Source organism: Trichosurus vulpecula, chromosome 8 (genome assembly GCF_011100635.1).
Source record: "Trichosurus vulpecula isolate mTriVul1 chromosome 8, mTriVul1.pri, whole genome shotgun sequence".
In the NCBI taxonomy this organism is placed as follows: domain Eukaryota; kingdom Metazoa; phylum Chordata; class Mammalia; order Diprotodontia; family Phalangeridae; genus Trichosurus; species Trichosurus vulpecula.
In genome coordinates, this window is record NC_050580.1 from 74475338 (window position 1) to 74488038 (window position 12701).

General features: G+C 44.3%; 1 protein-coding gene across 1 annotated transcript in view; it reads right to left on the reverse strand.

Moving 5' to 3' along the window:
* OGDHL (oxoglutarate dehydrogenase L) overlaps nt 1–12701 on the reverse strand; it is a 53818-nt gene that overhangs the window by 27369 nt on the left and 13748 nt on the right. The window contains exons 2-7 of the mRNA XM_036737227.1: nt 12097–12292; nt 7875–8060; nt 4958–5060; nt 3727–3842; nt 3066–3220; nt 1557–1703 (exon numbers count right to left, since the gene is read on the reverse strand). Of these exons, the coding sequence (XP_036593122.1) occupies nt 1557–1703; nt 3066–3220; nt 3727–3842; nt 4958–5060; nt 7875–8060; nt 12097–12292 (903 nt within the window). The remainder of the gene's footprint in view (nt 1–1556; nt 1704–3065; nt 3221–3726; nt 3843–4957; nt 5061–7874; nt 8061–12096; nt 12293–12701) is intronic.

The following is a 12701-nucleotide window of genomic DNA, read 5'->3' on the forward strand; positions in this document are numbered from 1 at the left end:
CAACAAAAAAGTCAATATGTGGCCAGCAGCATCTGTTCCTATTTGAGTTTGACACCACCGCTCTGGGGAACTCTGTAAGACCGTAAGTTGCAATGGCTGATCTGCATTGATAGGGTGAGTTCTCTCAACTGGGGAGTTCCCTGTACCAGTGAAATCACCGGTTGGTCCAGTCCATATCCCCTGTCCCTATCAGTAGATACATGGCATCTAGAATACAGGAGGCAATGGCCCTTCTGTTCCAGACAGATCACTTCACAAGCTTTGTTTTCTATTTTGAGTTCCACATTCTGGGAGAGGCACTGAAAAGCGACAGCTCATCAAAAAAGGGAACAAGATGATAAGAGGACTTAAAACCATGGCCATGAGGAGAAGGAAAAAAAAGCAACTAGGAATGTTTATCACTTGGAGAACGGAAGGCTAGAAAAGGCAAAGATCTTCACGTATTTGGACTGCTGTCATGGGAAAGGAATTGTACTTGTACAGATGGTTCTAGAAACGAAAACTAGGACCAAAGGGTGGACATTATAGCAGGATATTTTGACCCAGTATAAGGATAAAAGGAATAAAGATTGAGAGCTTGAAGAGACCTTGGTGTTGTCCAGTCCAGTCTACAGATAAAGAAACCGAGGCCTCGGAGAGGTTAAGTAACTTGCCCAAAGTCACACAGCCAGCATATATATCAGAGGCCTTGAGGCTAGGTCTTCCTGGCTTCAAGGCTGGCTCTCTATCCACTACTCCATTCTGCCTCTCACATATCTACTAATGAGCAGAGTCTGGATTTGAACCTATGTCTTTTGAATCCAAGCCTAGTACTCTTTTAAACTATAACACAAACTTCTTAACAATGCCCCATAGATGGAATGGATTGCTTGGGAGATAGTGAGTCTTTCATCAGTGAAATGGGCTTCTTTGTGAGATAGAAAATTCTCCATCACTGGGGTTTACGGGAGCAGAAGTCATCTGACCCCTTGTTGAAGATGCTGTTGAAGGTATTCATGTGATGGCTAAGAGTAAGGCTAGAGGATCCTGAAGTCTCTCCCAACTTTGAGAGTCTAGACATCTTCTCTCTTCATGATGGTGGATGAGAGAATGGATAGACATAAGGACAAACAGATGGATGGACAAATGAAGGAGAGGAAGGAGCCTCTAGGGCAAAGTCCTAAAGATACGAATATGACAAGAGTTTTCAATTTACTCCCACCAAACTCTCTGCCTCTCTCCTCATTCTCCCCAACAGTAAGTAAAGCCCCAGAGGACAACTACGCATGGCCCAGAATGTGGTGAGGGAAATTTTGTAATAATAGTGCAACTTTGGGCTGGTTAATGTTTTTGGAAACTATTTGCAAGGTTGGGCTCATTCTTTATCCCAGAATAGTAAAAAGATCTGCCCAAGGACCTAGAGGGCACAGAAGGGCTAAAGGCTTTGCCCTTTAGTAGTATCTGAATAGCACTAGTCAATGGCACTAGCTTTAGATCCTAGACATGCTGGGAAAGTTTCACCAGTCCCCTTAAACCCAATCACTCCCAGAAACAGTGCCTGTCTCCCCAGCTCCCACCTGTGAGGCATTCCCAGAATCACGTTCTCAATTCCCATCTCGCTTGACTTGTCGATGATCGTCTTGAGGGCAGGAATCATGACCTCGCAACCCTCCAAGCCAAATCGCTTCTCTGAGGACCACTTCCGGGCCAAGAAGTCCTCAAATCTGCCATTAGGAGGGTGGAAGAAGAAGGTCAGTACCTGCTACAGAAAGGCTATCAGGCTATCACTAGCCATGGGAGTCCACCTGAGGGGACCCAAACAACACTCAACCGTGCCAGGGAGAAGCTGATCTTTTGACAAAATGTCATATTTAAGTTGAATTTAGCTTATTCATCTTGGGAAAAGAGACAGACAGCCTTGCACTAAAACAAAGAGGGGTCTTAACATTTTTTGTGTCGTTAACCCTTCTGACCATCTTGTAAAATTTATGGACCCCTTCCCAGAACAGTGTTTTTAAATGCATAAAATAAAATGCATAGGATGACAAAGGAAATCAATTTCGCTGAAATAAAGTTATCAAAATATTTTTTAAAATAACCTAAGGCACCAGCCCTATGAGCCAATGAACCCAAGATTCAAGGTCAATCTGACTCATCTCAGGAGATACAGAGAGAAGCCAATGACTGCCTGGCTCATTTGTCTTTGTCCAAGAGGCGGGAGGAGCAAAGATCTGGAGTAGTCAACCCAATATTTTCTCTCCATGGAGAAGAAGACACCAGCAGTAAGTAGGAGCCTCAATAAAACAATGCTGAGAACCTAGGTTACATGGAAGGGCTGTAGGTTCTGCCCTTTAGTAGCATCAGATGACACCAGCCTTAGCCCCTAAGTACAATCCAGGTGTTGGGCCTGCCACAGAAGAAAGGGAATCTGTGGTTCTACCAAATGGTGTCACCAGCCCCCTCAAACCCAACCACCACCAAAAACAACCCCTCCTCTCCCCCAGCTCCCACCTGTGTAGTAACAGGTATACTTGATCTAGTCACCTCTGCTCAGTTAAACAAAACTCAATTGAAAAATAATGAGTCGGGGCAGGGAGAGGTGGCATTCTCTGATACTCCCTTAGAGAGTGGGGATTTGGTCTGGGCCCATGTTCCTGCCATTTGGGGTCTAATGTGGGGCAAACTGTTTCAATACCCAACATTTGTCTTTCTAACATTCTTGCCTAATTTCCAATCCCAAATGCTCCTCTCATCCCAAGATTCTTCTTCTCCATGAACATATTCACCCGGCTCAATTCAGAAATGACATCAGGGATAAATAATACCTTTCCAAGTCACCAAAGAAAGGTCTGTCCCGGTGGAATTTCTGCAGGGCCTTCTCTCTAGTAAGAAATATAATACTGTTCTGAATCTTGCTTTTAACCCATCCATTGTTGGGCTTCTAACTTGGCAGCCCAGGCTTTCCCTGTGGACACCACTAGTGGACAAGATGGTGCTTAATTCCACCGAGAGCCAAATCCAAAATGGTCCCAGGAAGCAGGAGGTTTAAACACTCCCAGGGCCCCCTCTGACTCCTGAAACCACACCTCGTGGACCGCACCAGCCGAGCCAACAACGTCCTCTTCTCCTCATTGGTGAATTTCATCACTCCGGGAGTCTCAAACTTCCGCCGGATCCACTGGCACTGCTCCACGTCATTAATGAACATGAACTCCAGACCGATGTGCTGGCAGTAAGTGTTCTGGAGAGGAAGAGAGGGGTCCTGGGAAAACTCCACAAGTCTGGCAAGCCACAACCTCATTTTTTTCATAAAGAGAACCAAGGCAAGAGGGAAATGGGAACAAGCCTTCAAGAGGTAGGGAGAGAACCCTGCAAAGCCACAGCTGACTGCCACATTCTCAAAAAGACACTGTCGAAATTTCATTTTTCTATCAATGTCATTTCAGACCTTGAAACAGCAAATTACTTGCTAATCAATGAATAGGGAGCTGTCTAACCACTTGGCCTTGAAGTGGAGAAGGAACAAGCCTCATAGAACACCCCATATAGCCTTTTAGGAGAGATTCAATCCAACCTACTTCAGCTGAGGATTATCCTTCCTTAAAAAAAAAAAAAACCACCACCCAAACCATGCTTCTTTCCCAACAAAGCCCTTAGGGTATCTCCCTCTCACTGTCTTTCTGGAAGCTAAAATCTACATATTCCTCAGGGTTTAGACCTTGTGATGTGATGGTATGATTTGCTCACCTCCAAGCGCCTGATAATCTCCCTCAGAGACAGGGTGCTCTCTGTGCCCCCAATGAAGGTGGTTGTGGGCAAACGGAAAACCTTGTCCAGGTCAGATTCATGAAGATTATAGAAGGCTGATGGCACGAGAGTATACAAAAGAAAAAACACCAGAGACTCATTAAAGGGATTGGCGTGGTGAGGGGCTGCCCCGAAATGACAATGAGTGGAGAGGAAAAGGAAGGGACGATGCGCTGCCTAGGGTGTATAATGGTACTTTAACAGTATCCAATCAGAGCAGCTCTCAACCACCATACCACCAACAAGGAGAAGATGCCCAAGTCCCTTTAAGAGCAAGTAGGGAGGTCTAAGGAGAACACCAGTCATCATGGGGCTTAAGTCCCTGATTATATCCCAGTGTTATTACTGCGTGACTGGGGGAGAATCCCTTAGCTTCCCTGCTCTTATTTCCTCCCTTTGTAAAATGGGAAGATTTGTCTCTGCCCCTTCCTCTCAGGAACACCGTATGAACAAAACAGGTGAAGGATGGAGAGGTGCTGAAGAGAGAAGGGGTTATGTTATGATAGTGCGAGATTCCAAAAGGTCCAAGCCAGAACATAGTTAGAATCCTTTCCATCTTCACAGAGTAGCTATTTTGCTGAACCACCACCGTCCTGTTGGTCTAAGGAAGAGCCTACCTCTGCATGGTATTTCTAGAAGACAGTGACTGTAGGGGAAATGGTGGGGTAGAAAGCAGGAAATTCAGTCATTAATTCACACCCATGCCACTTGCAGCGTCTCCCATGTGAGCAGAAGGCCAAGGACAGGGACAGGGTTTGAATGTCCATTCTTTCTTGGCTCCTGAGTGACCGACTTCAGCAGCTGAAGTCCCATGTTATACAGGACACAGCTCCTGATCTGCCTCAACGCTAGTGCCTTCCCTCAGTTAATTATCTCCAATTTACCCTGATTATCTTGCTTGTACACAGTTATTTACATGTTGTCTCCCCCATTAAGCTGTGAGCTTCTTGAGAGCAGAAAATGGGTTTGGCTTTTTCTTAGTATTCCCAGAGTATAGCACAGTGCCCAGGAAATAGTGGGCACTGGAAAAATGATGATTGATTGACTGACAATAACAGCAAGAAAGGGATGAAAACTTGCACAGGCTGTTGACGACCACCCTCTGGCCCAGAGCACACTAACCCCACTGGTGCCTGGGCCCTCCGTTCAGGAAGTGGCTACTGCTTCTCACCGAGCTTATCGATGGTGGTGATTAAATCCGAGGGTACAAATGAGTCCAGGTCAGCATCCAGAATTCCAAGGGGATCCAGTTGGGCCACATGGTGGCCCCGGATCTGTGGGGGAGAAGGTTGGAAGTGATCAGGTGGATATAGCCAGACAGTCTAATGCCTCTAAAAATAAGGGGCACAGAATTCCCTCCACTTAACACCCAACAGAGAGATGACGTTATTTATTCACAGACATCACAGAAATACCATTCTTAAGCTTACGGAGTCAATGATCCCAGCAATGCCTATTAAGGCCTCATATTTCTCACCAAGCAGCAGTCTCCCACAAAGTAGGCTTAAAATGACCTAAAAGTATTTTATATATAAGACCAGAACATATATATGTGTGTATCTGTGTATATATGTATATGTATGTGTATATGTATGAATAAATATAGTAAATATTACCAACACCCCAAAACCCCTCCCTCTAACCTAATCTTATTGGCAGGTTTCAAATCCCCAAATATGTGATTCTATCACATATCAGCAAATGAAATATATGACCATGCATGTGTGTGTGTGTGTGTGTGTGTGCACTGTTTTTATGTTCCTTGTTCTTCATTTTAAAAGCCAAAGAAGACTTTCTTTTAAAAAGGGAAATATAAACATAACTAAAAATAATTAAGTTGTTTTTTACTTGTGTGGAGCGTCAGAATGATTACATTTATAAACTGATGACCCTCAAATGAAGAAATCCCAAGGCATTGACCATAAAATTAAAACCAGCTCCTCCTCCACACTGCCGTCAAAATAATCTTCTTAAATCACAGACCCGACCATGTCACCCTGCCCTCCTCAAAATCCAACAGTGGTTTAACCAGTGTGCCTCTGGGTCCCGGGATAAAACACAAACTCCTTAGCCTGGCGATTACAGCCTTTTGCTATCTGACTCCAACCCCCCTTTCTAGACTTATTCCCCTTCACACACTCCGCATTCCAGCCAAACAGATCAGGTTGTTCCCCAAACTCGTCATTCCACTGCCTATCTTGGTTCCTTCAAACAGGCTGTCCACTTCAACCCTGTGCTTGGTTTGTGGGATCATAGATTTACAGCTGGGAGGAATCTAAGAGTTATCTTCCTGCATTTTACAGATGAGGAAACTGAGGCCCAGATGGGTTACTTGACTTGTAGGGGGAGAAGGATTTGAGCCCAGGTTCTCTGACTGCCAATCCCTTGCCGTTCTTGCCACTGTATCACAGCTGTCTGTTACACACTTCTTCCTCACCTCTGCCCCTCAGATGTCTTAGCTCCCTTCAAGATTCAACACTGGTGCCACCTCCAACACGAGAGGCTCTCTCTTTCCTCAAATGAGAGTGTACTTACACATCTATGTACATTTTGATTCCCTCAGTAAAACGCAAACTCTCTGAGGGCAGGGACTGTTTTTGGTTTTTTGTCTTAATTTTCCCCAGCACCTATCACAGGGCTTTGAACATAGTCAACATTTTAATAAATGCTTATGGAATCAAACTAAGACATGAAAACACCCCCTGGGAATCAACTATTACAGCAACTCTCCTCCCAATTTGTATTTGCTAATTGGATGACATTATGGTGATTTTTACCTCACCTAACCATCACCCTTCCTTCCCCTCATCTCAAATCACCACTCCTCCCACACGCATTTTGTCTAAGAATCCCTTCCAGGGACAAGTTTCCATGATGCAATGATGTAATCTTGACTGTCACTAATTACTAGAAAATTCAAATATGATTAAGCTCATTACCCAATCAACCCCAGAGAGCATCTTTGCAATTAGCCATGTTTGGTCAAGACCAAGAATGTGAGAAATTATCCAGGATCTTAATCTAGATGAGGTTGTCTCTACTCAGAGACTTCACAATTCAAAAATCCCAGATAAATTAGGAGACTTACCAAAAGGACTCTATTTTACAAAAAAAAATGATGGTAGGGCTTCTTTAAAAATCCTAGTTAACCCCCACCCCCACCCAATTGCATTTGCAATATTTTCTTCACAAAAATCCAATTTGTATACAACTTTGCAAGGAGCAACAGAGCTTTTGTGGACCAATGGCCCAGAAAGAGTCCCATCAGAATTGTTTTCCTTCCAATAAAGAAGGGCTCTCAATATAGTCAATTCTGGAGGAAGGGTTATCCACTGCAAGAATTTAATTCTTAGATGGCTTCCTCTACCACCCAGAGGATTTCTAGACCATCTTCTCTCCCCATGAGCTGGTCTGCACTTCGGAAATGCAAACCAAGGCAGTGCAGTATGGTGGGTAGTCATGGGATGGTAGAAAGGACATTAGACTTGGGAATCAGAACATGTGAGTTTTAGGCCTAGCTCTGCATGCAACTGCTACTGGTGGGACCTTGGGGGAGTCACTATCCCTCTGTGGACCCCACTTTGTTCATCTGTAAAATTAAAGGGTGGGAGACCAGATAATTCTCAATTTCCCTCCTGGCTCTAAAGTTCTGAATCTAGTCTGAAATCATGTCTCCTCACAGGCATTAGTAATGATGCTGAAACAGATTCGCTGCTCACAAAACACTCTTCTCAGATATTTATAGGTAGTATAGATGTTTTGATCCACATTTTAGAGATGAGGAAACAGCAGCTCAGAGAGTTTCAGGTACCCATGGTCACTCAGTTGATAAGTGACAGAAGCTAGGCCTCAAACTCAAGTCTTCTGCCTGCCAAGTCCAGTGCCCTAACCACTATACCACATTGCCCCCAACAGATGATGACAATGGTTAGCAGTAGGGGATGTATAAGTTGGGGCTTCGGCATTTTTCCCCTCTTCCTGATTTCTCTAACGGTGGAGGTTATGTTTCCTCGCATCAGACCAATGGCTTTCTTCCCCTCCTCCTCCCCCTAAAGGCATGTGTTCTCTTCCCATCTAAATGTTCTTACCTGATAGGCCCGGATCAGAGATTTTACAGCCAAGTGATCCGCCACAAGCTTCTCTGTCATAGCCTGGCTCTTGGTGTATCCAGGGCCCTCTTGGATAGCTGCTGTGTGAATAAAGGGTGGAAGCCCTATCTGGGCGTGGTCTGGGGCTGCTCCCGTGCTGATAGACCGAAAAAAGGTATCCCAAGACTAGAGGGAGAAATGGTGAAATGGGGTAGACAGGTGATAACAGCAGCACGGTGATAACACTGTTGATATCAACACAAATACTAAATAGCACTTGACAGCACCTTAAAGCTAAAATAAGGGTCCTGAGGAGCAGCTAGGAAGGCGGCAGACACCCACAAGAGGGTCTGGCAGAAGGTCACAATTTACCACCTAGGGACTGGGGTTGGCACATAAGGCTTAAGAGGCAGCTGGTAACAAAAGCATGGATTCCAACCCCAACCAGGATTAGCATGTCCACGACCCTGAATAGGGAAAGCCCAACTCTAAGGCTGCCTTACCCAGGAAGCCTTCTCTGATTTCTCTGACCACCTTCCCCCCTGAACCTCATATAACACTTTGTTTTGTTGCTCCAATATACCTAGTATTCCAAAAATCAATTTTAGGCTATTAAAGCTTAGGGAAATAAGCTTTATTTATTTACTCATATATTATACATATATTATAAATATATATTACATATATTATAAATATATGTCACACATATACATATCACAAATATATACACATATAATAACCATTTATAATATTGTTTGGAAAACTTATTAATTTATTATACTGTTTAAATCTAACTAGAGACTGCACCCAGAATGTGGTCCTAACTCCAGTAACTCTCTAGGAATAAAAGATGGGTACAAAGAATTTTGCATTCCCCCCCAGGTCCTGAATCCCCCCCAAAACTTTCTTATCATATGCTATATATACATGAATATTATAAACATATACATAAGATCAATATGGTAAAACACACAATACTGGACTATTAACATACATAGGATGTCCAAAAAGTCTTAGTGCAGCTTCAAGTTTTATTAGCTCAAGCTTTAAGTGGCACTGAGATTTCTGGGACACCTGTATTAATCATATAGTATTCTGTATCTATAAATATGTCTTATTCCTCTACTAACCTAACCTCTAAGAGAGTAGGAACATTTCTCATCTAAAATTTGTATCTTCCCAAGTATCTTGGGCACAGCGATTTGCATACAGTAGATATTTAATAAGTGTTTGCCAATTGAGCGAATGAATGAATGGAGAGTCCAATGGAAAGAAGACATAGACCTTAGAGTGCTCTAACTAGTGCTTTAAGGTTTGCAAAGTGCTTTCCTTCACGTTGTTCCCACTGCCCAGAATGCCTTACCCTTTGCGAACAAGCTAATTCACTTTCTCCCTGCTGATCTTTACAAAGCTCCCTGGACTATCCTCATCGAGCCCCCTTAGCTCCCTCATCTGCTGCTCAACCATTGACCCAGAAACACTCATGGTGAGCCCCTGGAGGCGTGGCATGTGGAGAATAGGAGCCCCTTTGACGATTTCCAGGCATCAGACCCCATCTCAGTCTTTCCTTGGTCATGATTTCCTAAAGCTTCTCCTCTCCAGACATCAACCTCACTCAAATCATTTCCCCTTGACTCAGAGACCCTTGGCATTCAAAAATAAAGAGCTAGAAGGGTCCTTGCCCCTCCAGCAACTTGCCTGAGATCACACAAATAGTGCATGTCAGGTGTGGGATTTGAACCTAGGCCCTCTGAATTCAGAACCACTGGCCTTTCCACCATATCAACAACCATCTAAGTCCAACCCTTGTCTGAAGTATCAATCCCGTCCATAATAAGGGGTCGTTCTCAAGTGATTATTCATTGTCTTCTAAGGGCACGGAATTCCCTAACAGGGGTGGGGAACCTGTGGCTATCAAAGGGCTACATTTGAGGACCTAGAGGGCCTCATTGACCTCCAGGCCACAAGTTCCCCACCCTTGCCCTAACTCCATGGAGGAAGTCATTCCATTTTAGGACAGCTGTGATTGTTAGGATGTTCTTCTGTAATATTGAGGCAAAATGAGCCTCCCTGGAACTTCTCCCTGTAGTACATAACTCAGCAACCCAGGAGAATAAGTTTATTACTCCTTCCATAGAAAGAAAGGACATTCCCCCACTATTCCTTGATCTGGCCCAGCTTAGCATTAACAGAGATCTTGAGAGCAAGCAACCAGTCAATGAGCACTTAATTAAAGACCTATTATGTTCCAGGCACTGTGCTAGGCACCAGGTATACAAAGACAAAAATGAAACTCTGCAGGCCCTCTGGGACATGTTACATATATATTTATATACAAGATATGCAAAAGCTATATGAGGTAACTTCAGAGAGGGCACTAATATCTGGAGTAGTCAGCAAAGGCCTTATGTAGGAGATGACATCTGGGCTAAGTTTTGAAGGAAACTAGGAAATCTTAGAATGGAGGTGAGGAGGGAGTGCATTCCAGGCACCGTATACATGGAAAGGCATAGAGGTGGGAAATGGAGAGCCACATATGGGGGAAGAGCCAAAAGACCAGGACAGGAAGGAAGAAAGAAGAGATCTCAGTCTAGACCTTGGAAGATAATATCTACTGGGTAACAGCTCTCTCTCTCTCTCTCTTTTTCTATTTCTCTGTCTGTCTCTCTCCCTCCCTCCTTTCTTTCCTCTTTCCCTCCCTTCCTTCCTCTCTATCTCCTTCTCTCTCCCTCTCCCTCTCTCTGTCACTTCCTTCCCCTCCCCCCCTTTCTTTCTCTCTCTTGGTCTCTCTCTCCGTCCTTTCCTTCCTCTCTTTCTCCCTTTCTTCCTCTCTGTCTCTCTCTGTCTCTCTCTCTCTATCTCTGTCTCTCTCTCTGTCCTTTCCTTCCTCTCTTTCTCCCTCCCTTCCTTCCTCTCTATCTCCTTCTCTCTCCCTCTCCTTCTCTGTCCCTCTCTCTGTCCCTTCCTTCCTCTCTCCCTCTCTCTCTCTCTCTCTCTCTCTCTCTCACTCACACACACACACACACACACACACACACACACACACACTCCTCTCAACTGAAACACAACCTGAATAAATCACCTACTTTACCTCCCAGTACTTTCCAGCTTACTAACTACAACTGCTTCCTCTGAATGGCATTCTCCTCTGAGTCACAGCTTCAATTGTAATGTGAGAAGTACAACCCATGCTTTCTTCCCGTCCTAGAGATGATGGGAGGCACTGATAATGATATGGAGCTAATCATGAATGATGGGTTTTCTTCTTCCTAAGATCATATCTGTTTTTAAAATAGATCACCATTATAGCTACTTTTTTTCAGAATGTCATTTTGTATTTTGGCCTTTTTATTCATTCAATAATACTTACCGGATGGCTTTTGCTCTACAATTGAAAAAGTACCCTCCCAGCCTCTTTATCTGAGATCTCAACCTGGAGTCCTCCCTTGGATTCCAAGTTCAGATATGTTGGTGGGATGGAATAAAATGGAAATGGAAAATCTGACATTGACACTCATGACGTTTAGGGCCCATCCATCAGTGGTTAGGAGGGTACTCGATCAGCTACTTTCATAGTCAAAGTTGATTTGGTGGTTTCTAAACCAAGAATTCTTGCCCCAAAACATTACATTATCACAGGATTTAGAGTTGAAGGAGACATGAGAGGTCACATAATCTAGCCCCGAAATTACACCAGTGAGGAGGCTAAGAGAGGTGAGGACACACCCCAGGTCACACAGTTGGGATATGCAATTAATTAAAACTCTAATGACAAAGATTTCAGGCCTACAGCTGACAAAATAGGGAAATATTCTGTGCTAGGGAGACTTTCCTTAAATCACTGTAGGAATCAAATACCCACTTGCCTACACAAAGGAGAGACACCCAGAAAACCTTTTAACAAATCCTTTGTTGCTCTAAACTAGAAAGGGTTTGTAGGCTTAGGACACAACAGCCTTCTTCACAAATAGAGTCAACCAAGATCCAGAGAAATCCAGCAAATCACCTAAGGTCACCCAGCATGTCACTGGCAGAAATGGACTAGAATCCAGGCCTCCCACAAGTACCTTAGTGGCATGATTCTTGGAGAAGAGAGGTCCCTACACAGGCACACCAAGACCACCAACACCCAGTCCCTCTCCCCCTTGAATCGCAATCCCTCCCCTGGAGGGGAAAAGGGAGGCAGGATGCGGCATTTCCAGAATCTCTTGGGCTCACCAACCTTGTGCACATTCTGTGGGTTTTCCAGCCACGCAAAGTACATTTCCTCCACATAGCTGCTGTTGGTACCGCTTAGGAAGGCCTCAGGTGGCCTAGAGGACATACCTCGCTGGCTCAGCAGTGAGACATTGAGCTTTGCCAGAAGCTGGGAGGCCTGAGGTCGAAACCTGACAGCCAGGACCTTCAGCTGATTCATCCTGGGAACAGAAAAAAGAACCATAAGAATTCAGCTGCCCTACAGCCCGGTGACTGAATATCCTGGCTCTGAATCGGTGACTTTAGTCAACAAATTCAGTACAAAGAAGGAAACAATGCCTGAACGTGAGGAAGTAACTAACATTCTGTTGGGAGAAACAACAAGTAGAAAGACACACACATACAACACAAACATAAAATCAACAAATACAAATATACACAAAGTCATTAAATACAGCTAGGGGAATTGGGAAAGGCCTCTTACAGAAGGTGGGAGTTGAGCTGAGTCTTGACAGAAACCACAGGGGCAGAGGGACGGGCATTCTGAGCATGGAGATCAGAGACAGAGAACTACATGGGGGCTGCCATCAAATGGAGAAACAGCAAACTGATCACGGAGTGTGGAGAAAG